Source organism: Mobula birostris, chromosome 11, assembly GCF_030028105.1.
Source record: "Mobula birostris isolate sMobBir1 chromosome 11, sMobBir1.hap1, whole genome shotgun sequence".
In the NCBI taxonomy this organism is placed as follows: Eukaryota; Metazoa; Chordata; class Chondrichthyes; order Myliobatiformes; family Myliobatidae; genus Mobula; species Mobula birostris.
In genome coordinates, this window is record NC_092380.1 from 69,384,960 (window position 1) to 69,411,308 (window position 26,349).

General features: G+C 38.6%; 1 protein-coding gene across 1 annotated transcript in view; it reads right to left on the bottom strand.

Moving 5' to 3' along the window:
• Nucleotides 1–26,349, bottom strand: part of otog (otogelin) — a 226,232-nt gene that overhangs the window by 9,543 nt on the left and 190,340 nt on the right. The window contains 14 exon segments of the mRNA XM_072271370.1: nt 573–692; nt 2,510–2,614; nt 3,059–3,237; nt 6,061–6,136; nt 6,230–6,270; nt 6,355–6,453; nt 9,369–9,470; nt 12,449–12,553; nt 13,202–13,306; nt 16,762–16,974; nt 17,159–17,350; nt 18,274–18,412; nt 21,274–21,494; nt 22,286–22,472. Of these exon segments, the coding sequence (XP_072127471.1) occupies nt 573–692; nt 2,510–2,614; nt 3,059–3,237; nt 6,061–6,136; nt 6,230–6,270; nt 6,355–6,453; nt 9,369–9,470; nt 12,449–12,553; nt 13,202–13,306; nt 16,762–16,974; nt 17,159–17,350; nt 18,274–18,412; nt 21,274–21,494; nt 22,286–22,472 (1,884 nt within the window).

The following is a 26,349-nucleotide window of genomic DNA, read 5'->3' on the forward strand; positions in this document are numbered from 1 at the left end:
TGTGCTCTGACTTTTCTTGGTTTCTTCAAGTGATGCAATATGCCGTGGCAAAGAAGGATGTTAGGCAAGATTTCATCTCCATTCAGGACTGAGGTATGCAGATTTCCTTTATTGTGAATTTCCCCATGTTGGTGTTCTAAAATTGCCCCAACATATCACTTCTAAAAATAAATTAAATCTTGCAGTAAAGGTGATGTTCCAGTGGCATCCTGTACCATACAGTACAAGATAGATAGATAGCCTTTAAGTTACTAATAAAATTAGCATATAAACTCAGACTATATTAAAATTTTAAAAATAACAGTCTTTCTTAATTATTTATACAGTTACTCAGAAATGATGGTACTACTTTAACAAGCAGAAGCAGGTGCATGCACATTGCCAACATTAATTTAAAGTTACTTTCTTTATTTTGAAATAATTTACAGATTACCAGATCATGTACAGATTTACCAGGTCATGTAAATTTGTCTAAGTTCTTATTCAAATGCTCTGTACTTTTACTTACAAAATAATACAAAGTAAGTTGCCAGTGAAATTATTTTGAACACTTTGATATGTGGCACACTAACCTTCATACATGTAGTTTCATTGAAAGGTGGGCAAGTGATATTTGAGGTTATTAAGACGAGTCCTGAAATTGTGTCAGTACAATCATACCTGACACAGTTGGACATCCATGATGTTCCAGGCTATTCAAAGAAGAAAATGAAACATGATAAGGTACTGTTTCACACAGACCTCTTATAACACATTGGAACATTTTCCTGACATTGAGTGAAAGGAGGATGAATATACAAGTTGTAAATTATAATGAAAACAGGAATTAAGTTTTCCTTTTCTTATTCAATACAAGTTTTGAAGAAGTTCTCTCTGCATATAGGACACTCTGAAACATAGGATATTTCCTTGCAACTTACTACAGTGCAAACTACAGGGTATTTGTCAAATAGCTTTGATGCATGGCCTGACATGGTATACATGTTCTTGGTATAAAAGTTAATTATTCCAGGAGATAACATAAAATGTTTATAAATCATCCCAAATTGTAATGGGGCCTTCCATTGGTTGGAGTCGACCGTGGATGTTACATCCAAGTTGTCCGCATGATACGTAAGCCAGTACGCAAGTTAGGGGTGTACAAGCCGCCTTGAATTGCCTCTATGGAGAGAAAGCTGTTGCCCATGTACAAAGTTCAAAAAGTTCAAAGTACATTTATTATCAAAGTACGTATACTTTCTACAACCTTGAGATTCATCTCTTTACAGGCAACCATGAAACAAAGAATACCACAGACCCCATTAAAAACAAAAGAAGATGGTCAAACAGCCAATGTGCAGAGTGAAAATAAAAACAAATCCTGCAAACAATAAAGCAAGCAAACAGCACACTGAACTGAAGTTCGCTACAAAGCTTATGTTGCATGCTTCCCCTCTCCACGCAGCTGATGAATCCAAAGGAACGGCAGAGACCGACACTGTTTGGAACCAGCTGCATTGTAGAAGTTACCAGTCAGCGTTGAACTCAATGTAGGACTGCCTTAGGGACTCCAGCTCCAGAATTTTCCAGGGGGTTCACTTCCAAAGTCTTCCCCATGAGTGGATATAGCCTCAAGGCTACAGAGGTGTGAGATCAGGGTCTTCCTTCTCTGTATTTCATTTCTATACACAATTTGTTACCCAGTTAAATGGTGGTTTGTCTTTTAACTGTTTCCATGAAACCTCAGCTAATTGGGGTAGTCACCTAAATGGGCCAAAGTGCACTGGTCCCGATGTGTCCCAATTAACCAGGTTTCATTGTACATCCAAATAGGTATTCTGAACAGGGATGGCACAATCCCATTTTTAACCTCAATATGAATACGCCTTTAGTAGCAGTTCCTGGATGGTGATCATGAGCAAATATTCACTTGAAGCTTTCTTTGCTAACCTTAGGGGACCGAGGCAAATCTTGTGTTCCCATCATTCTTGTTGAAATACACTGCAGCAGTACAGACTAGTGCTGGAACCAGGGCTATTCCTAGACCAATATCAGTCATACTAAGGACACAAAAAAAGTGAAGAATAATTATATGATTTCCTCATGAAACTATGTTTGGATGAATTGCAGAGCAATGTATTTGGTGATGAAAATAAGATGCAAAATAATATGGTAGTGTTGAGATTAACATTTAAACTTTTTTCAGGCTTGTTTTTGCTGGAAGGCATCCTATATCAAAAAGATGCAGATACATCAAACTTCTCAGCTTAATATCATGAAGTCAAAGTCCCAATCCACATCTCAGATAGGTAGTGCATAACAGACAACACACACTTTCATGAAGTGCACTAAACAGGATAAAAAGTACAGATAATGGTATCTTGTTAATAAAATAGTAAAAAACTGTCAATTAGGCAAAATCTGCTGAATAACAGTAATTGATGTTTTGGGAGTTAAGACTGGAGAAGCACTGAATTTTAATTATTGACTTTTGCATTGTCTTCTATGTTTTTCTAAGATATTTTCTTACCTTGTGAATGGTTGTGGTTTCATTTTCCAGGTTAACAAGGCAAGAAACATTCTTGCAATGACCACAGCATGTAGTCTGGTCATTAGGAGGAACGTAAACCTGATTCTGCATATGACAATTGATACGATAAGTCAATGTAGCCCACTTATACATGTTGCTAAATCATACTTAACATAATTTCAAGAATGTTTTTCATTTGCATATTTTCTTAAAATAAGAAAACAATGCCTTATCTGATTCATGAAATGTTGCATTACATAGAAGGCTCTAAAGTGACAGAGTGGAAATGATTGGGTTAATTCTACTCTCCTCAATAAAACAACATCACTACAATGATGCAAGTATATTTAATTTATACACATTTATCTGTAATTATCCTCCATCCATTGATTTTTGGGTGGGTGGGAGTATATCTGGTTATATTAGGAGAATTGCTCCATGAAATAAATTTCTGTTTATTCTACAATAGACAATTTTCTTACAAACTGCAGTGCCTCAGCTGTCTCTTTAGTATCAGTTTTGTAGTCCATCTAATACATGAACTTTTACCATATCACATTGTGCTGAGCAGTTGATCAAGGTGACAAGTAGCTGATAAAAGCCAGTGTTGTTGTCCTGATTGTGTGTACACTGTGTGAAGTAGCAAAGCCCATCTGCTGTGTGCTCCACAATAGCTTGTCCAGGGCGTAATATACCTCTTTCTCCGTCAATACAAACTTGATCATTTACTGTGACAAAAAACAAGAAAATAAAGAGGCAAATTGGTTTATTATAGTGTACAGTGAAAAACTTGGTTTTGCATGCAATCCATTACAGATCATTTCAATACTACAGTGCAGTGAAGGAAAACAACAGAATACAAAATAAAGGTTCACAGTTACAGAGAAAGTACAGGTTAGGCAGACAATAAGTTCCACCTTATTGCACTTTGGGACGATTCAAAGTTCTTAAAACAGTGGGATAGAAGCTGTCCTTGATAAGTAACGTATCTGAGTCCAGAAAAGTAGATACATTATCAATATAGAGTTAAATAAATACTTTTCTAGTTGAAAAAAAATGTTGACTTAATTAAGAACAAATCACCTCTATTGTATTTGCAATAAAATGTACAAATGAACTAATAATCTAATCACTAATTTAGAATTCATTTTCACTTTTGAATTCTAAACTATTCATTCCACAGACTTAGAATTGAAGTTCAATGTTGGTTTTAAATGCCACTGTGTGATTCTTCCATCCTACCTGCTGCTCCAGTAACTTACGCTATGCACTGAAAGTTAATTAAATCTACCCTCTATGCCTTCTTTCCTTCCCTATCCCTCAACTTGCCCCTCTCTTGCACAGTTGTTTCTCCTCCCCTAACCCTCACCATTCTCCTCTGCCCTTTCCAATTCTCTATCTGACTTTCCCCATACCTCATCTATTCTCTTTCACACTGTGTAACTCCTTCTCCTGTGCTGTAAATTTGCTAATTTACTTCCCTCTCCCATTCTCTTACCCCATCTCCCCTTTGCAGCTTCAATCACTCTCCAGCTCTCACTCCTGCTTCCCGTCTATTGTACTTCCATGTCCCCTTGCTAACTCTTCCCCCTTTTCACCCCTCTTTCACTTTCCTTGTGCCTCTCTCCTTTGAGTTCTTACCCTTCCTCCAGACCTCTTTCCTCTTCTTTTCTTACCACCAACACTTTCATCGCTTCAGCCTCTTCTCTCATCTCATTCTTTCCTTTTCCCTCTCTATTTATTTCAACTAACTTTCCACTGTTTCTTTTTAACACCCCTTTTCTGCTTCCTCCCATTTTCTTCCTTTTGTGTTTCAAAAAAGATCATTTGGAATCAGCTTTCGTCATGGTGGCTCTTGTAGCCCTCCCACCAGTTGAAGGATGCGTTGAGCCAGCAAGCTATGCCCCCTGTATCCCAAATAATTATAGGTTCAAGGAAATGACCAACAAAATCAGGCCCAATTTACTCAATGGGAATAGAATTAAAGTAAGCAAATTAGAAAACTAAGAAACAGGAACAAGAACAGGCCAATCAAATTTTCAAGCCTGAATTGAAATAAGATTGTGACTGACCAAATCATGGCTCAACACAGGCTTCCCATGCTCTCCCCTACTACTAGACTCCCCTATAGTTCAAACATTTGACAGTCTCCTTAAGTGCAGAATATTTGCAAGATTGTGAAGTCCACGATTTGAACCAAAGTTACGTATGCAAAAACCTGTTTCTTCTCTTGTAAAATCACCAAAATTATGACAAGAGAAGAGAAGCTAACAAGAGAAGTCCAAGCCAACATAAAAGCCAAAGAGAGGTCATATAATAGAACAAAATATAGTGGGATGTTAGAGGATTGAGAAGCTTTTAAAAACCAACAGAAAGCAACTAAAAAAAACCATTAAGAAGGTAAAGATGGAATACAAAATTAAGCTAGTCGATAATATTAAAGAGTTTCTTCAAATACATAAAGTGTAAAAGAGGGACAAGAGTGGGTATCAGACCACTGGAAAATGATGCTGGAGAGGTAGTAATGGGGGACAATGAAATGGTAGATGAACTGAAGAAGTATTTTGTATCAGTTTTACTGCAGAAGACTAGCTGTATGGTGCAAGTTTCAGGTGTCTGAGGTTACGAATTGTGTGAGGTTACCATTTCTAGAGAGAAGGTCCTTGGGAAACTGAAAGGTCTGAAGGTAGATCAGTCACCTGGACCAGATGATGCGTTCTTCAGGATTCTGAAAGAGGTGGCTGAAGAGATTGTGGAGGCACGAGTAATGAGTTTTCAAGAATCAGTAGATTCTGGAATGGTTCCGGAAGATTGGAAAATTGCAAATGTTGTTCCACTCTTCAAGAAGGGAGAGAGGCAGAAGAACGGAAATTATAGACCAGTTAGTCTGACCTCAGTGGTTGGGTAGATGTTGGAGTCAGTTATTAAGGATGAAGTCTCAGGGTACTTGGAGGCACATGGTAAAATAGGCCGTAGTCAGCAGGGTTTCCTCAAGGGAAAATCTTGACTGACAAATCTGCTGGAATTCCTTGAAGAAATAACAAGCGTGACAGACAAAGGAGGATTGGTTGATGTGGCGTACTTGGATTTTCAAAAGGCCTTTGACAAGATGCCACACATGAAGCTGGTTAACAAGCTATGAGCCCATAGTATTACTCAAGATATTCTAGCATGGATAAAGCAGATTGGCAGGCATCAGAGAGTGGGAAGAAAGGGAGCCTTTTCTGGTTGGCAGCAGTGTTCCGCAGAGGTCTGTGTTGGGACCATTTCTTTTTACAATGTATGTCAATGATTTGGATGGTGAGACTGATGGCTTTGTTGCAAAGTTTGCAGACGATATGAAGATAGGTGGAAGGGCAGGTAGTTTTGAGGAAGTGAAAAGGCTAGAGAAGGAGTTAGACAGATTAGGAGAATAGGCAAAGAAGTAGCAGATGGAATACAGTTTTGGGAAGTGTATGGTCATGTACTTTGGAAGAAGAAATGAAAGGGTAGACCATTTTTTTAAATGGAGAGAAAATACAAAAGAATGAGAATGATAAATGTGAACTTACCACATTTGTATTCAGGACACCTACATGGACTGGCTGTGATATTTCCAAGCTGTTGTGCTAATGCTAACACCTCTCCCTAAAATAGTCAAATGATAGAATAATTATAATTCTCCTGTTTATGGAAATAAAAATTACATCAAATCAAAAGATATGTACACATATTACATACCAGCTTGCACTGAGGTTTAGGAACTGTGTCGCAAGCACATTCTAAAAAATAAATATATAAATTGAAGCTCAGTTACTTAAGTCACTAAAACTGTTGTATCTTTTAGAAATTAAAGAAATTCATACCACAAGAATGAAATGGACAGCACTGATCCGGACTCCATGCCTGGATTTCTTGCATTCCAGTAGGACACTGAAATTCTGGACATCGATTGATTTCACAAACTAGGAGAAACAGATCAGAAGTATTTGATGAGGAAGAAAAATGCTTGTATCTGATCTGAACTGAACTATAGGCAAAGATCTGCACGTTTCCCCTAGCTTTAACTTCTAAATATAAGCATTGCATTGCAGGCAAGAGAAAATCCGCAGATGCTGGAAATCCAAACAACACACACAAAATGCTGGAGGAACTCAGCACGCCAGGCAGCATTTATGGAAAAGAGTACAGTCGACATTTCAGGCTGAGACCTTTCGGCAGCACTCGTTCAGGTAGCTACCTAGCAACATAGTGTCCTAATTAAGCAAGGTCTATAAACCCAGTTTACAATGTACTGATGAGACTCAAAGGTAAAACTTGGAATCATCCTGCGGCCTGACATCACAACTGTGAAAGTTGAAATGGGAGGTACAACGAACTAAATTTCAAAAATGCAAATCCCTAAATCCAGGATTGATTTGTAGTGACCAGTTTTCCCTGGTTTACTGTGTTTCAAACCCCTGATCACAAAGCCTGTTGACCTTCAACCCTTCAACATTGATCCTCCAATCATGCCTTACACTGTCCAAAGTCAACCATGAATGAACCTTTTCTTAGCTCCTTGTTCTTGGTTTCATATTTGTGATCTATTAAAATTCAATATAAATAAGGAATATATAAATTTATAATCTGACTAGGCACCTTTACAGTCTTTTGGACTCAACACTGAATTCAACAATTTCAGATAATCAACATCTCCACCTTTCAAATTATTTTCCTTTGACAATTTCAAATTGCAATTCTGCCTCTCCCCTTCACACCTTTGAGGCTGGCCCTTCATTTTCCTGGCTCATTACCACACTTTAACTTTGCATTAAAAAAAATTCTATTATTTAATTTCTTTTGCCTTCCACTCTGGTACATCTTGTGTTTGTTTCCTTCTTTTCTGTTCTCCAGTTTAAGACATGTTTATCTTTTTCCAGTTCTACCAAAAGGTTAGTTGCCTTTGAAGTTTCTCTCCAACAAATGCTACTCGTCAAGTGTTCCAAAGATTTTTTGGTTTTATTTCAGAATTAAAATAATTAGCATTTTGGTTTTATTTTTAACTGCCTTAGCAACCTCATGGCTAGATACCCATCACCCAGCTCATCCATATTCTGCTACCATTGATCTATGACGTGCCAGTTCCCCAAAAACCCAAAATTAAATTCTTGCATTTTGCATAAAAGTTGCTGGTGAACGCAGCAGGCCAGGCAGCATCTCTAGGAAGAGGTGCAGTCGACGTTTCAGACCGAGACCCTTCGTCAGGACTAACTGAAGGAAGAGTGAGTAAGGGATTTGAAAGTTGGAGGGGGAGGGGGAGGGGGAGGGGGAGGGGGAGGGGGAGGGGGAGATCCAAAATGATAGGAGAAGACAGGAGGGGGAGGGATGGAGCCAAGAGCTGGACAGGTGATAGGCAAAAGGGATACGAGAGGATCATGGGACAGGAGGTCTGGGAAGAAAGACAAAGGGGGGGGAGACCCAGAGGATGGGCAAGGGGTATAATCAGAGGGACAGAGGGAGAAAAAGGAGAATGAGAGAAAGAATGTGTGTATAAAAATAAGTAACAGATGGGGTACGAGGGGGAGGTGGGGCATTAGCGGAAGTTAGAGAAGTCGATGTTCATGCCATCAGGTTGGAGGCTACCCAGACGCAATATAAGGTATTGTTCCTCCAACCTGAGTGTGGCTTCATCTTTACAGTAGAGGAGGCTGCGGATAGACATGTCAGATACAGTAGAGGAGGCAGTGGATAGACATGTCAGATACAGTAGAGGAGGCCGTGGATAGACATGTCAGAAACAGTACAGGAGGCGTGGATAGAAATGTCGGAATATACCTTATATTCCGTCTGGGTAGCCTCCAACCTGATCGCATGAACATCGACTTCTCTAACTTCAGCTAATGCCCCACCTCCCCCTCGTACCCCATCTGTTACTTATTTTTATACACATCTTTCTCTCACTCTCCTTTTTCTCCCTCTGTCCCTCTGATTATACCCCTTGCCCATCCTCTGGGCCCCCCCCCGTCTTTCTTCCCGGACCTCCTGTCCTATGATCCTCTTGTATCCCTTTTGCCTATCACCTGTCCAGCTCTTGGCTCCATCCCTCCCCCTCCTGTTTTCTCCTATCATTTTGGATCTACCCCTCCCCCTCCAACTTTCAAATTCCTTACTCACTCTTCCTTCAGTTAGTCCTGATGAAGGGTCTCGGCCTGAAACGTCGACTGCACCTCTTCCTAGAGATGCTGCCTGGCCTGCTGCGTTCACCAGCAACTTTTATGTGTGTTGCTTGAATTTCCAGCATCTGCAGAATTCCTGTTGTTTCTTGCATTTTAGTCTTGTTGTGCTCTCACTTCCTCATTAAATCGAATTGTTTGTGGCCCTGAAACTTGAAAATGACTTGAACTCTGTTTTGTGTGTTCAATCCTCCCCTCCGGTCACAATGCAATGTCCTGAAACATAGCATAACATTTTGTCTCTGAGCTACACAGCAGATCTTAACTTCAGTTTCTAGGTGGAGGCCTCTGCACATGACCCACATTTTTGAAGTAGAGATAAAGTATACTTCAAGTCAGTCTATCTGCCTAGGCAGAGCATATTATCTTAAAATTATCAGATTTTCATGAGGGAGAATCCAAGCAGTGAGCTGGCATTACTTGGTTATAGTGCTTTCAGTAATTAAACCACAACACAGCTTGTGTGTTGTGCTGTGTATGTGAGTTATATGTACTGTGCTGTTCACCTTGGTCCACAGGAACGTTGTTTCATTTGGTGGTATGCATGTGTACAATTGAATGACAATAAACTGAACTAGAACTTGAACACCTGAAGTACGCTACACTTGTTTGTTATCAACTGGCAATGAGTATGCATTTCATGAATGGCAAAATATTATCCTCACCACATTGGTAGTCTGGGCAACACATCTCAGTCGTATTGTTGTCCACAGTAAGGAACTCGCCTTCTTGGCAGGTAGGAATTCGGTCAGAACAAGCACTGCACACTAAGTACAAGGGAAAAAAAAAACAATTGTTTTACTTGTCAAATACATTCAGGAAGTGGCTTCTTTCTGCACACTAGGCTAAGCTAAAATTCAGTCCTCATTCATACTTTAACTGTGGTTTTTGTGAGTTTCACTACTTTCCTTGCATACTTGCTTTGGCTCAAATAATATTGATCACTACAAGGAAGGATTGCATCTTTTTTCAAAGCAAAGATTGGCTCTTTCTGCTAGAGGGAGGGAGGAGAAGATGGCAGCGTGACGCAGCATGCGCAGCCGTTCCGAATGAATATCGATTATGTGTAACTAAGGGCAGTGCACAATCCGGATTTGATGGAAACAGCCGTGAGAAGCGCAGAGGAACATCTGAAGTAACTTCTGAAATGCCTGCTTCGGTGCCTTTGCTACTGTGCGATCGAGAATCTCCGGAGACGAAGGCCCCAAATCCTCAGCTTTGCGTATCGCCTGTTGCCAGGGCTGGAGTCGAAGCGCTCAGCAGAGATGGTGCTCGGTGTCGGGAGGTGGTCGGAGGCTCGGAGTTTTTCAGACGGACTCAAACTGTGGTCAGATGCTTCCAGGATGCTGTACCGGCAAGTTGGCGGCGCTGGAGGTTTACCATCTGCATGAGATGATGGGACTTTCGAGGATCTTTGAGACTTTTACTGTAGCATGGTCTGTTCTTATCAAATTACAGTATTCCTTTGCACTGTTGAAACTATATGTTACAATTATGTGGTTTTAGTTAGTTTTTAAGTTGGTTTGTTATGTGTTTTCATGATATCATTCTGGAAAAACATTTTATCATTTCTTAATGCATGCATTACTAAATGACAATAAAAAGGAACTGCATGTCCTCATAATCATAATAATTATAATATTTAATACTTATTCCCTATCAATATTAGTGAAACCAAAGGGACCTACAATGGTGATTTACCATGTATTAGATGTTGCAGGTTAGAAACTGAAGTAGTGCAAAGTCTTTGTCTCTCAGCCATTACATGATACACAGTGAGTGATTGACTTAGAGAGTGGAACAAAGCTACTGGAAACATCAGCAAGTGTAAATCTTTGACCTGAAATGTATTTTCGCAGATTCTGCCTCACCTGCTGATCATTTCCAACATTAACTGTTGTTGTTTTATATGTCCAGTAGTTTCTTTTTCAATTTCCCAAATACTATTGCCTGTTCTATGCAGTCCATGAAGATATGCATGCATGTCACATCAAGGCAAAAAAACCACTGAGCAAACAACGGGTCAACCGGCATGCAGTGCACATTTGGGAACCTCCTGCAATACTGTAGCATGCAAAAAAATTGAATTTAAGTTCAACTGATATCTGCTCCAAATGGCCAACTCGGATGTCACAGATGTATGGCATTCCCTCCTTTTTCCACTCCAACGTACCCTACTACTGAAGCATTAATTCCTCTTGAGAATTATAGTTTAAAGAATCCTGCGATGGAGAGCATTTACACTTTTCACGCCATTTTGAAAAGAACATGGTGTGGGGATACAATATATTTACATACATGATATACACACCATAAAGGCTATTTATTAACAAAAAACTGTGTTAGTTTCTCTCAGGGTCACAGCTTCAATATTCTGCATCTCTTACAACGTCCAAAGTACCTTGCAGTGATGAACAAGCCTTCTCAATGTAAAACAGCACATTTTCAACTCCCTGTCATTGCAGGAATCTTAGAAAATGTTCACAAGACTAGCTTTGTAGTAGATGACTGGGAAAAGGGATGAGAAAGGGGGACAATGGTTCTTCTTGAGACAAACTCATAATAGTACTCGTAGTTCACCATTCAGGCCTTTGCTCATGATTCAATAGCAGTTTCGTTGATATGATATCACAGTACCACCTTCCTGCTCCCCAAACCCTTAAATGACATTTGTGTCTGGTAACTCATGCATCTCTTCCTCAAAAGTATCTAGCCTTCACAGCCCTTCATGGGAGAGAATTCTAAAGGATCACCACCCTGAGGGAGGAATTGTATCCTCATCCCTGTCTTATTCCACATCCTGATACTGTGAGCCCTGGTTTTGATCTCCTTCTCCTTGGCAAGGGGAAATATTCTCCCAGAATCTAACCTGTTGAGTATTGTCAACATGTTGTACATTTCACTATTTTTTCTGATTACTTTAAACTTTAGTGAATACTGTACAGACCTAGTTGACTCAATATCTATGCAGACAATTCTGACATCCCACGAATTGCTCTGGTGAATGGGCAAGCATATCCTTACATATGTGAACCTAATTCTTCAGTTGTATTCTTACCATGGTTCTATGTAGTTCCAGTAAGCTGTTTTTCTCTGCATGCAAAACCCTTGCAATCCAGCCAACATACCACTTGCCTTGACTATCTGCTGCACCAGCATGTTTGCATTGATTGCTGCAGGACATCCAAAATACCTTGTATATCAACATTACTCTTATCATTTAAATAACACTCTGCCTTTCAGTTTTCCATACCAAAGTGAATAATTCCAAATTTACTCATCTTGTAATCCTGTATTAAGTCTGTATTATCATGTAATCTTTTAGCATGTTTCAAGACTCACAATTCCCTGCTGTTGTACCCTACTGTCTGCCACCCCAAAAGTAACTCACTTATTCCTACTCTCTACTTTCTGTTCATCAACCAATTTTCAATATATGTCAGTATATTACCCACAATACACCACCTGTGTGGGGTCTTCTGAAAACCCAAATATACCACATCCACTGGTATTCATTTAATTATTTATTTCATCCTCAAAAAATCTCCAGTGAAATTTGTTAAACAAGATTTCCCTTTCATAAATCTATCTTCATTTTCTTTAATTTTATTGATATTTCACAAGCATTCCATTTTTACAACTCTGGACTGAACTATTTTTCATCCATTCAGTATCAGTTTTGTGGATGCCAAGTAATAAAAGTGTATTTTTTAGTAGATTTTTTGAATATATATAAGTAACTTACTGCAGATATATGCTAAGCAACAACTGCCGTCAGCATGAGTAGCAATCAAAGTCTGGTCTTCTCGACAAGTTGGAATATCAGACTCACACTTTCCTGGATCACATTCTGTAAAAAATTACAGGTCTGTCAATTCAAGTAGCAAATCAATTGCAAACATAAGGCTTATATAATAGTTCATTACACTGAAAGCATATACCATTGCATGAACACATTTTATAAAATTACAATTATTTATATTACTTTGATAGTTATGTATTTACTTTTGGTTAACAAAGGAAATAATTACAAACACCATTCATTATAGCCATTCTAATCAATGCTTTTTTACAGCATGGAGATGCTGTAGAATAATTTGATCATTGTTTCCTCTATTGTGAGCTCCCTCACGTCTGTTCTGCACCTATTCTGCATTTGAAGTTCTGCAGATGCAATGCTGCATCACTCCTACAGAAGACCTCATTATCTAAGTTGTAGTAATAAAGAATAATTTCCAACTTTAATAAATAAGATATAAAAATATTTTCCAAATGTTATATTGACAGCTTTCTGATTATTAATTATGAAAATTTCTGAAATAGGTTTACTAAGACAACAATTACATTAGAAGATCATGTTTCTAAAATAGTCATTCATTACTCATGACATACCAAAGCTAGAAATTTATGTAAGTTCTTTTTTGTGTGAAGTACACCTGATAATTTCCTCAAGATTTCAGTTCATGCAGTATTTCTTTGTGTTAATGTATGTCCTTACCACAAAAATAGTCAGGACAGCAGAAGTCTGGTTTATAAAGTGTAATGAGCCTCTCTCCATATGCACACTGAGGGGCAAAGCTCTCACAGACGGTTTGATTGCAAGCTGAAAATAGAATAAAATGTTAATACATAGTACACTTTCTGTTGTAATGCCCTAAACACAACTCCATGCTTAAGAGGTTAGTAAAGGTAAGACACCTCTTCTCTCCTAATAAACACTGAGGAACCCTAAAATGCATTTATTTTTCTCATAAATCATCAGATAACTTTGTAAATGCTCTAATGAACCACAAGAGCATATTTTCTTTTAAAACCCTGGTTTAATTCTGCATTTTGGGACATGTACAGTAAATGGCAGAGACCTCGCAAGGTCATAGTTCCTAAAATTTGTAACACAATTGGATTTCGAAGAAGGTATTCAGTATTGACTCAAGTGGCATTGAATTTAAGAGTTGGGGTGTCATGCTGCAGCTGTACAAAACATTGGTATTAGCCAACTGCATATACTTCTGAAACAGAATCAGATTTTAAATGATGTGAGATTTGTGGCTTTGCAGAAGCAGTAGAGTGTAAAAACAAAACTTACTATAAATTACAAATAAAATAGTGTGAAATAGAAATACGAGTTAGCTTTCAGGCACCGTTCAGAAATCTAATGTTGGAGGGGAAGAAGCCACACAACAAGGCAGATGTCACAGCGTTACAGAGTACAAGTGAGATTCAACAGAAAGCTGACTGGAATGGAGGACTTTACATACAAAGAGTGATTGGATAGGCTAGATTATTCTCAATGGCATGCAATAAGCAGAGTGGTGACTGTATAGGAGGTTTATAAAACTATGCAGACAAGAAAGCGTAGTCTGTCTATCTACACTATGTAAAGAATATATTAAAAGTATGTTTCCTAGTGTGGTGGAAGCCAAAACTAGAGGGCAGAGAAGAAAACTTTAAGGAAATTCGAAGAGCTAGTTTTTCCACACAGAATGGCAGCTATGTAGAACAAATTGCCAGAGGAAGTGGTAGATACAGTTAAAGTATATCACTTAAAAGGCAAAAGCACAGATAACTTAGATAGGAGAGGAGTAAAGGGATGTGGGTTTGATGTGGCAAGTGGGGTTAGTGTAGATCAGCATCACAGTCAGTGTGCCAAGGAGGATAAGAGTCTGTTTCTGTGCTGTGCTATTCTATGGCATTGTTCATCAACTACCCTTATAGAAACTATAATGAGCTATCATTCTTAAAGTGAGAAGGATTAGTTAATTCTGTACAGGATTTAAAACTTACTGTTGAGTATTTAATATTTCAATAATATTTGAGTAACTTTGTATATATTAAGCATTCGCATTCAGTTAAATAATGAATTATGGGTTATATGTACAGATACGTTAATTGCATATGTCTAATATTGTGAAAGGAATGCCAGAGCGCTTACAACTGAAACCATTGTTGATTGCAGAATGCTTTAGCTTTCGTAAGCAGAATCAAAAAGAAGGGAAGTCCATTGCAGCATACATGGCTGAGTTGAAAAGCTGGTCTAAGTATTGCCAGTTTGGTAATGGGCTTAATGATGCACAGAGAGACTGCTTACTTTGTGGAATCTTAAAAGAAAGTATTCAAAAAAAGCTCCTAACTCAAGTACAGCTTCACTGGAAACTGCAGACAGAGTTAGGAATGAAAGTGAGTGTGAACAATATTGCATTTACAGTGTGGTACGGGCTCAGAAACACTAAATAAATGTAGAGTTAAAAGGCAAAACTTGCAGAATATGCAACAAAGCAGGTCATATACAAAGAGCATTTCAGGTAGACAAAAATAAATGGTCTGCTCAGGCAAGGGAAAACACTAAGAAATCAAGTTGTAGTTTCAAAAAGAGCACTAATCTGTATGCTGTTGATGAAAAATCTGATGATGATGAGAGGGGCACAGAATTGTGCAGCATTAAGAATTACAGTGTGAAAATTAGCAATGGACAATCACACCAGAAATGAACGGCAGATTAATTGAAATGGAATTAGACACTGGTTTGGCTGTTTCAATCATTCCACAAAATGAGTTTGAACAGCACTTTAAACATACTAAACTGAAGCCTGCAGATATTCAACTAAGAACTTATACTGGAGAAAAGATAACTCCTGTGAGAATGACATCGGTAATAGTGAAATACAACAACCAACAAGCCACATTGAGCCTGTATGTGGTAAAAATGGAGGACATGCATTGGGGGATGTGGGTGGCTGAGACAACTACAACTTGATTGGCGATCCAGTCACCATTTACATGCCACCTCCCCTGCAATGAAACCACGGAAAGTGAATTAAGAAATGTAGTGGGTGATGCCGCAACGATCTCCATGCTGAAAACTATGAACCGTTGCCCAACAGAGAACAAACAGGTTTTAGTGCCAACTTTTGTGCCTCTGGTTGGAAAGCATATTGGACCAAGGAGGGACCATGCTGCTCAGAGGAAGCATGAAAGTGATGAAAACGGTGGTCTGACTGTAACAGTTTTTCTAGACGGCTTATCTATGAAAGCTTCTGATATTGTAAATGACAGTTACTTGCGAAATGTGGCTTCGTTTTAAGCTGGAAGAGAGTTCAACAAGCTTCAGAAAAGATGCAAACATTTGGCTTTTGTGAGTATAAGGCAGCAGAATCAACTCTGTGTGCATTAAGGTTATTGCATGAACTTCAAGTGGGAGACAAAAAGCTGCTTGTAAAAGTAGAAGCAAAGACCAAATCCCATATGGATGAATGGAAGGCCAATAGGAAGCAGCTAACAGAGGGATCAGATCTTTAAGGGAGCGATAGAAGGATTAAGAAGAGAATACTCCAGTGAACTAAATTCACCCTCCCAAGATCAAGATGTACAAACTAGAAGAAGAAAAAGGAGGAAGGAGACGGAGAGAAATGATGTGAATGAGAAAGAGAAAGGTATGAGAGAGAGAAGGAATGTGAAAAAGAAAAAGAAAGGGATCTCAGTAAATCCAGAGAGAGAAAAGGAGAAGTAGGGTATCCTGAGCTGTCAGAACCACTTCCTGCAGTCTCAGAGTCAACTCCTACAACCACCACAGAGGATGCCCTAGGCCTTGCGACTGTTTCACAGCCACATGTATCATCTGCCAAGCAGAGTAATCCCCCTTGTCAGTAAAGACATTATCTCACAAGAGTAAGAACATTTCCACAGTGATTAAATCTTCAGGCCTGAATGGAACAATTTAAAATTCACTATGCTGAGGATGATTGTATATAGTATTAGTATATACTGTGTATATAGTTGAGATGCATTCCATATTGAGTTATTTATAAATAAGTGGGGAGGAGTGTTGTGTATTTAATATTTTAAAAATATTTGAGTAATCTTGTATATATTTTGTTAATTAAGCATTTGCATTAATTTAAATAATTATGGGTTATATGTAAAAATACATTAATTGTATACATCATCATACTACCATGTGATATGTGCACGCCTCATAAAAAGTGATCTAGAAGCTACACTGTATTTACAGACTCTCGTCTTCGTATGAATTAATTTAAAGTTACAAAACATAACACTTACCACATATTTTCTCAGGGCAGCAACTCTTATCACCAGCTAGACTAACTACCACTTCCCCAGAACGATGACAAACTGGTTCAGGAATAGCTGAACAGTTGTGATCAACAGTAACAATGGTTCCATTCTCCAGACACTGATACATACAGCATCCATCCAATGATGCACTCCACGTCTCCCCAGCGGCATGAGGAAGTCCCCAGCTATCGGTGCAAGCTGAAAAGTATAAAGTACACTGAATGTCCTTTAGCGATATATATTCCTGGATGATAACTGGTACACCTGAAGCCCTGAGCCATCTATTATGTTTGATGCTGTGTTAATTTAGAATGAATAAAAATGTTGTAAAATTTGGGGTCTAATTCTTCACAGTTAGATATTATATAGAAGTCTGGCGTACCACATTTTGCCTCAGGTATACACAGGGTGGAGTCAAGGCGATGGAGAATAGATCCTTCAGGACAGACACAACCTTCACTCATGATAGAACATGACACATCTTCTGATGGGAAGAAAATCCTGTTCTGGCATGTCTTTGCTTCACAGGTCAGTACACAAGCTTGGTATATCATATTCGGAGGACATGTGAATGCTGAAAAAAATAGGGGAAACATTAAATATGATTCTAATTGTTTATTAGGCACTATAATAAGTCAACCTATAGCCAAGTTAGTGATGATCCCCTCTGTTAGACCGCTTGAAGTAACTTATTTTTCATTCTTTCTACTTCTCTTCTAATATTTATATACCTGGGCTCTTGTAATGCTACTGTGTCACTTAATTTCTTTTGGAATCAGTGAAGTATCTATCTATTTATCTTATTTATTCTGAAAATTAAGAACAGGCTGACAGTTCTATCTTGTATTAAGAAAATTGGTAACTTTTTCACAATAAATCTGCTTTTCCTTAACTTCGCAAGGACTAATTTAAAATTTGTTTTCTTCCAAAGCAAAACACACGAAATGCTAGAGGAACTCAGCAGGTCAGGCAGCACTCACAGAAATGAATAGATTATCGACTGCTTATTCATTTCCAACAACTGCTGCCTGACCTACAGAGTTCCTTCAGCATTTTGTGTTGTTGCTTTGGATTTCCAGCATCTGCAGACTTTCTCGTGTTTGTATTTTTAGGTTTCCTCCATCTTCTTTGAAACAAAATAGAAATTTTTCCTCTCTCGCTCTCTTAGCCCATTCACATTTTCTCTTTGTTTTTCTTTCCGTAACAAATGTAAATATTCATTTTTTTCTTCTTTTATTTTTGTTGCTTGTTTATCTTTTACTTTAACTGATGAACACCACTGGGCTGAGTCTCAAGCCTCCCAGACTGGGCTTGCCAACATCAACTTGAAATTCTGAAGAGGTCCAATTAATATTGGGGATATTATAAATATAATGAGGTGCAACATATCAACAAATCTGAACCTAATACTTCCAAATGGGCATTATCCTCCATCTGGATGTGTTTCAGTGGTCACACAGCTATGCTAAGTCATTTTATCTAAACAGTGCTACTTACAGCAATAATCTGGTTTCCGCCACTCAAGGCAAATATTGAACTTATTACACAGTGCCACGTACGCACTCAAGGCAGAACAATGGTTTTGCACAAGTAACGAATCACGAATCCAGAGTTCGCAAAACATTTCTGGGGAAACCTGGGACCAAAAAATGAATTAAATCTTTATGAGAATTCTATTAAAAAAATTGACAATGGAGTACAGGATGAATACAATGCATCTTAAATTGAGACTTTTGTTTATTTTTGATATCAAGAAAGCAAATAGAATGTTGGCCATTGCTAGAGGGTAAGAATTTAAGCGCAGGGAGGTTATGCTACAACTGTACTGTCCATGTGTACTGGTAAGGCCACACCTGGAGTATTGTGTGCAGTTCTGGTCTCCTTACTTGAAGAAAGATATCGTGACTTTGAGTTGAAGTAGAGAAGGTTCATCAAGTTGATTACAGAGATGAGGGGATTAATCTGTGAGGAGAGATTGAGTCACCTGGGACTTGTACATTCAGACGAATGAGGGGGAATCTTACAGAAACGTGAAAGGGATAAGATAGAGGCAGGAAAGTTGTTTCTTCTAATAAGTGCAGCTAGAACTACAGGACATAGGTTCAAGATTAATTTTCTTGGGAGCTCTTAGAGATACAGCCTGGAAACAGGCCTTTCTGACCCGTTGAACTCACGCAGCCCAATTACACCCAAGTGACTAATTAACCTACTAACCTGTACATCTTTGGAATGTGGAGGGAGACCGGAGCACCCGGAGGAACCCACATGTTTATCGGGATAAAACTCCTTACAGGCAGCAGCGGAATTCAGCTTGGATTGCTGCTGCTGTATTAGTGTTGCACTAATTGCTATGCTACCATGCTACCCAATCTTTTTAGGAAGAAAAGATTTAGTATGGAGATGAAGAGGAACTGTTTTTCCCAGAAAGTAGTGAATCTGTGGAATTCTCTGCTCAGGGAAGCAGGGAGCTTCATTTAATTTATTTAAGAGATGGTTAGCTGGATTTTTAAAGAACAGGGAAATTAAGAGTTTTGAGGTAAAAGCAGGTAAATGAACCTAAGTCCATGGCAAGAGAAGCCATGATATTTTTGAATGGCAGAGCAGGCTCAACAGGCCAGATGGCTGACTCCTGCTCTGATTTCTTATGTTCTTCCATAAATTCACTCAAAATGTAACTGTTTATCAAGATACAACAATTTCATCTACAATCATATAAGCAGGTATGCAGAACTGAGGGCAAAATAAATATGATTGATAAATAAAAGTGGCGTTCACATAAGGAAAAAAGTAAATTTTAAAATGACCTAAAGAGTGGGAAGAAATTAGCTAGATTGAACATCTGGCAATGAAATCTGAAATAATAGATTATGAATGGCAAAATAAGAAGCAACGCAAAACGAATGAAACAACTTTAAAGGAGAGACAGTTAAAGACTGGGAAGTGCAACTTTTTAAAAGTGGTAAGACATCCTATAAAGCTGTCCTAGAGATTCTTATAATTAAAGTTAGAGTCACAGAGAATTAAAACAAGGAAGTTATACCAAATATTTATCATAAAATAATGATTCTCAAATGGATTTTTCCATCCAATTCTTGCTGCAGACTTTAGAAGGAATGATAAGGTCTTAAAAAGAATGCAGAAAATATTGCTGAGTGCAGGTCGGTGGGACCAGGTGAGGGTAAGAGTTCAGCACAAACTAGAAGGGCCGAGATGGTTATATGGTTATTAACAAGATTTGTATTAGGAAAGAAAGTGTTTAGTTACACAGAGACAAGAGTCATCCTAGTTTATCTTAACAATAGATGCCAATAATGTTGAACCAAAATTCCATCATGACTTTATGTGCTTAGTGGACCACTTCATTAATTTTCAGATGCTGATATATTTTGAATATAGTTTTAGACAAGTAGCATCCGAGTAAATACACGAGGCTTCTCTTTTTCACATAACTACGGAAACAATAAACATAGGAAGAAGGTGGCAACCTAATAAAAATTAGCTCTCCCTCCTTAATAACAGAATTATATATGCACATTTTCATAATACAATCATATTTTACAGCTATTTGCTGTAATATATTTTCTGCATTCTATTTGCTGCACACATATAAAGAATCATCTGAGGCTATTTCTTATCACCTGTTTCTATCAAAAGATAGAGTAGCTACAATGAAATCTGGCTTTTAACTGAAGCTCTACAAGTTTCCTCATGAGCACAGTGCTTAAATTAAAAAGATGCAGTAAGGACACACGAAATCACTTAAAAAAGGTACATTGTTCATATAGGGATATTTCATCAATGCAATGGAGACTTGGAGATGAAGGCTTTTTTTGATCAAGCAGAATATCATGTCAAAGAGAATAAAACAATTTGGGAAAGGCTAATGATTGTTTTACTTTACAGATGCAAGAAGAAAAATAGTCAGCACAAGAAAAGCAAAAAGAACACAAAAAAATGACTGAAAAAATAGGTAAGGTCAAAATTCGCTTTCTTCTCTATTCGGACCCAAGTATTAACTATTAATTGCACCTGCGGCAGGAATGGAATTTGAAAAGGGGCAGAATAGAGCAGTGGCTGCTGGACAGAATGAAGACCACAATCGCGCAATACAAGTTCCTTCCTTCCTTCCTTTATAATGATCATCAGAAAATACTATGTAGCTGGATAAAGGAAGTGAATGCTAATTTGCAAAACAAGCATCCAGTACCTTAAGGAAGAACTCAATGAATAGGAATTACAAATGCAGCTCCTGTTCCAATATAAATAGATGCCTGCAGAAAATTAGCTGAAAATTGTGTTGATAGAAATGTAATCAGAATTTTGAAAGAAATGTTCAATAAGAAGACAAAATAAGGTTAGAAGAATTCAGTAGTGATAATGCAAGTGGTGGAAATGTTAAGTGATGAATGAGATGTAAGCACAAAAGGAATATCACATCATTCATAGGGAGTAAGGTTGACTCTTGGGAAATTAAAACTAATTTCTGAAGCTACTTACTTGTGAATGGCAGGGGGCAAAAGACTCATTCTGGAGCATCTTGAAGCACTCAGAGCAATTACTTGTAGAACAGTTGACCTCAAGAACCCGGCTCATCTTCATACCAGTCTCTGTACTAGTCACCCTCCAATCTTCAACAAAGATCACTGGATCATCGTCTTTATTAAGAACTGTGCCATTTTTCAAAGTTAAGTCATTTGATGGGTTTCCATCACAATAGCCTATAAATATATAAGAAAATATCACCTCAACAAGTTAATATGAAACTTTATGGCAAACACCATAATGAAAATAGAAAGAATATTGTTTTCTGTATATTTGGGACAATGAGGTGGTGTTATACTTTAGATCAATAAACTATTTCATTTAAGAGTCTTCTCTTCAAAAAGATAAACTTAATACTTAATATTTTCTTAAAATTAAAACTCATGTGGCACCATGGTAGCATAGTGGTTAAGCAACTCTATTACAACTCAAGGCATTGGAGTTTAGAGCTGAACTCCAGTGCTATCTGAAAAGAGTTTCTACATTCTCCCTGTGACCGCATGGGTTTCCTCCAGGAGCATTCATTTTCCTCCCACAGTCCAAAGATGTACCAGTTAGTAAATTAGTTAGTCATTGTAAATCATTCTGTGATTAGGCTAGAGTTAAGTAAGTTGGTTGCTGGGCACCGCAGCTCATTGGGCTAGAAGAGCCTGTTCTGCACTGTATCGCAAATAAGTAAATGAAAATATTTATTCCCTGCTGTGGGCTTCTAGCACTGACCTCTTGCTTCCACCAACTACCCAGAAATGTGGGTCTCAGGCAAGATTTCAGCATTTGCAAGAGTTGGTTTTTTATGTCCCTCAATGCATGGCTCACTTCAGATCTTATACGCATTGTAATCACACTTCAAAAACTGGGTCAGGATTATTATAATATGCAGTAAAGTGCTTTTACTCCTTTTGTCTCTTTGTGCTAATATTTAATCTAAGACTTTCTAAACAATTTAAGGTAATCAATGTTTACATACCACATAATCCCAAAGTAGCTAACTTTTTATTGGGGGTTCCAGTGTCGATAACCATAATCCCTGTGCTATGAAACCACTGCATGCTGATACCAGCTGGAGTCAGGATTGTGAACATACTCCCAGTGTCTATGATCTCAAAATCATATCTTCGGAATGGAGTGTAGCCTGACTTTGAATTAATGGTTAACTACAACAAACAAAAATAAAACTTGAATTTATACACAATTCAATAAAAAAATTAATTTATTAAATATAAAATATATGATAAGATTGTAAATATTTGTTAATAAAATTCCACATCGTCTTGAAATTCAGGACATACTTCTTTTTTAAAAAGAATCTGTCTAATAATTTATGTTTGATGATGTAGAATCAGGCATGTCATTTCAATAACCATGTGAAGTACTCGTAGGTTAACACAGCATTGCCAATTTTCCTCTCAGTTTTATTTCCATGCAGCTCAGATATTGCTGTTTAAGAAGAGTGCATAACCTTGTAAGAGTGACTTATGTATTTATGCCAGGGATTTGCTTAATATTTCCACCATCCGTAAGAAGAAGAACCTGACCTTCACTCAGCCTCTCTTAATCTGCTGAATGAAGTTTCAATCAGATAATATGTCCATTCTAAGTGTGACACAAAAAGCACCCAAGACCTTGGGGAAGATACAAAAAAAATTCTGGACTTCCAGGGACTTCACACATCTGAAGAGGCTAACGAGTTGGGGATATTATTTTTAAAGCAAAGAAGATTAAGGACACATTTGATTGAGGTTTCAATATTATGAGGCCTTTGATAGAAATGGTAATAAGAGGGCAGAGATTTAAAATAATTGGTTAGAACAAGGTCAAGTGGGAATAAAGACAATGTTGTATGTATTGACTTGCTAAGATACACAATTCACATTTTTTTTTAAGTTTGGAAGGGAGGTGTGTTGTAGAACGATGAAACAAACCAGGGCTAATTGGATAATGATATTAGGATGTGCTTCTACTTCACGGAACCTTTTTGAGCATTTTAACATTGAGAAAAGAAGTCCAAATGTAGCAACTTTAAGAGCACTGTGAATACTTATCTTATATTTTTAAATAAAAAGCACAGCACGAGTAGGTTACATGGTTGGCACAACATTGTGAGCTGAAGGGTATGTAATGTGCCGTAGATTTTTATGCTCTTTGTTCTATGACGATGATGTAAGACTATGAAAGAGAAGTGGGGGAGGAAGCCGTCAGTGTAGGGTTACCCTATGGTCATTTCTCTCAGCAACAGTATACCCTTTGGATGCTGCTGGGGGATGACCTATGTGGGCAGAGCAGGAGCAGCCAGGACAGTGGCACTGTGGCCAGCTCTGAGGCTCAATAGAGAAGCATAAACTCAGGCAGAGCAGTAGCGGTAGGAGACTCGATAGATTAAGGAATGGACAGCAGATTCTGTGGCTGCAAAACAGAAATCAGGATGGTGCTCTGCCTACCAGGTGCTAGGGTTCAGGATGTCTCAGAGAGGCTGCAGAAGATCCTCAAAAAGGAGGGTGAGCAGCCAGAGGTCATGGTGCACATTGGCACCAATGACTGAGGTGGAAAGGGGGAAGAGGTCCTGCGCATTGAGTATAGGGAGTTTGGGAAGAGGCTGAAGAGCAGGACCTCTAAGGTAGTAATCTCTCGATTACTGCCACTACCACGTGATAGTCAGCACAGGAGTAGGATGATGGTACAGATGAATAAGTGGCCGAGGATGTGGTGCAGGGGGCAGGGTTTCAGATTTCCGGATCATTTGGATCTCTTCCGGGGAAGGTATGACCTGTACAAACAAGGATGGGTTACACCTGAACAGGAGTGGGACCAGTTTCCTTGAGGGCACGTTTGCTGAAGATGTTGAGGAGGGTTTAAACTAAGTTGGCAGCGGGAGTGGAACTGGAGTGATGGGGCTGAGGAGGGGGCAGTTGGTATACAAGTCAATGCAGTGTGCAGTGAGTCTGTGAGGAAGAACAGGTAGGCGATACAGCAAAATTGCAGCCAGTGGGATGAGATGAAGTGTAACGTGGGGCCAAAATCAAAAAGAATGAAGGTGTTATATTTGATACATGCAGTATATGGAATAAGTAGATAGTCTCGTAGTGCAGTTAGAGATTGGCAGGTATGTCATTCTGGGCATCACTCAATCATAACTGAAAGAAGATCATAGTTGAGAACTTAACATCCGAGGATATAACTTGTATTGAAAGGACTGGCAGGTAGGCATTGGGGTGGCTCTGTTGGTTTAAGAAAAATGAAATCAAATCATCAGAAAGAGGTGACATAGGATCAGAAGATGTAGAATCCTTGTGGGTAGTGTTACAAACTGCAAGGGTAAAACGAGCCTGATAGGAGTTATAAACAGGTCCCCGAACAGCAGCCAGGATGTCGGATACAAGTTTAAATGAGAAATAGAAAAGGCATGTAATAAGGTCAATGTTACAATTGTCATGGGGGATTTCAATATGCACATAGATTGGGAAAATCAGGTTAGTGCTGGATACCAAGAAAGGGATTTGTAGAATGCCTATGAGCTAGCTTTTTTGAGCAACTTGTGATTGAGCTCAGTAGGGGAAAGGCAATTCTGGATTGGGTGTTGTGTAGTGAACCAGATTCGATAAGAGAGCTTAAGGTAAAGGGACACCTGGGAAGCAGTGATTATAATATGATAGAATTCTCCCTGAGTTTTGAAAGGGAGAAGATAAAGTCAGCTATATCATTATTACAATGGAGTAAATAGAATTACAGATGTGGGAGAGAGGAGCTGGCCAAAGTTGATTGAAAGAGGACTCTAGCAGGGATGATGGCAGAACAGCAATGGCTGGAGTTTCTGGGGCAATTCAGAAGGCATGGGGTAGATACACACCAAAGATGAAGAAGTATTCTTAAGTGAGGATGAGGCAACCATGGCTGACAAGAGAGGGCATATAATATAGCAAAAATTAGTGGCAAGTTACACTCTTAAAGCAACAGAGAGACACTAAACAAAACCATGAGGAGAGAAAAGATGAAATTTGAAGGTAAGTTAGCCAATATTATCAAAGAAATGACCGACAAACTTAATAAGCATTTTGTGTCAGTCTTTACTGCAGTTTGCCAAGAATTCAAGACAGTCAGGGGGCAGACCATCTTGAATAGCAGTGTAGTTGCTATAAGTAAGCAGAAAGTGCTTGGGAAGCTGTAAGGTCTGCAGGTAGCCTGGACCAGATCAACTACACTACAGGATTCTGAAAGACGTAGCTGAAGAGAGTGTTGAGGTACAGTACTAGTAATGATCTTTCAAGAATCACTAGATTCTGGAATGGAATGAAAGTTGCAGATGTCACTCCAATCTTTAAAAAGAGAGAGAGGCAGAAGAAAGGAAATTATAGGACTGTAAACCTGACTTCAGTGGTTGGGATGATGTTGGAGTCTAACATTACTGATGAGGTTTCAGGATACTTGAAGGCATGTGATAAAGTCAGCTAAAGACCGCATGGTTTTGTTAAGTCTGCTGGAGTTCTTTGTGGAAGTAACAGGTAGGATCATCAAAGGGGAGTCAGTGGATGTTGCTTACTTGGATTTTGTGCTGGCATTTGACAAGGTGCCACACATAGGCTGCTCAACAAGATAATAGCCCATGATATTACAAGAAAGATACTAGCATAAATAGATGATTGGCTGTCTTGTGGGAGGCAAAGTGTCTGAATAAAAGGGGGCTATTCTGGTTAGCTGCTAGTGACTAGTGGTGTTCTGTAGGGGTCGGAAAAGGGACCAATTCTTTTCACATTATATGTCAATGATTTGGATGATGGAATTTATGCCTTTGTAATCAAGTTTGCAGACATACAAAGATAGGTGGAGGGGCTGGTAGTGCTGAGGAAGCAGGGAGTCTGCAGAAAGACTTGGACAGATTGGGAGAATGTGCAAAGAGGTGGCAGATGGAATATAACGTAGGGAAGTGTATGGTCATGCACTTTGGTAGCAGGAAAAATGGCATAGACTATTTTCTAAATGGGAGGAAATTCAAAAATCAGAAATGCAAAAGGACCTGGGAGTCCTCGTGCAGTATTT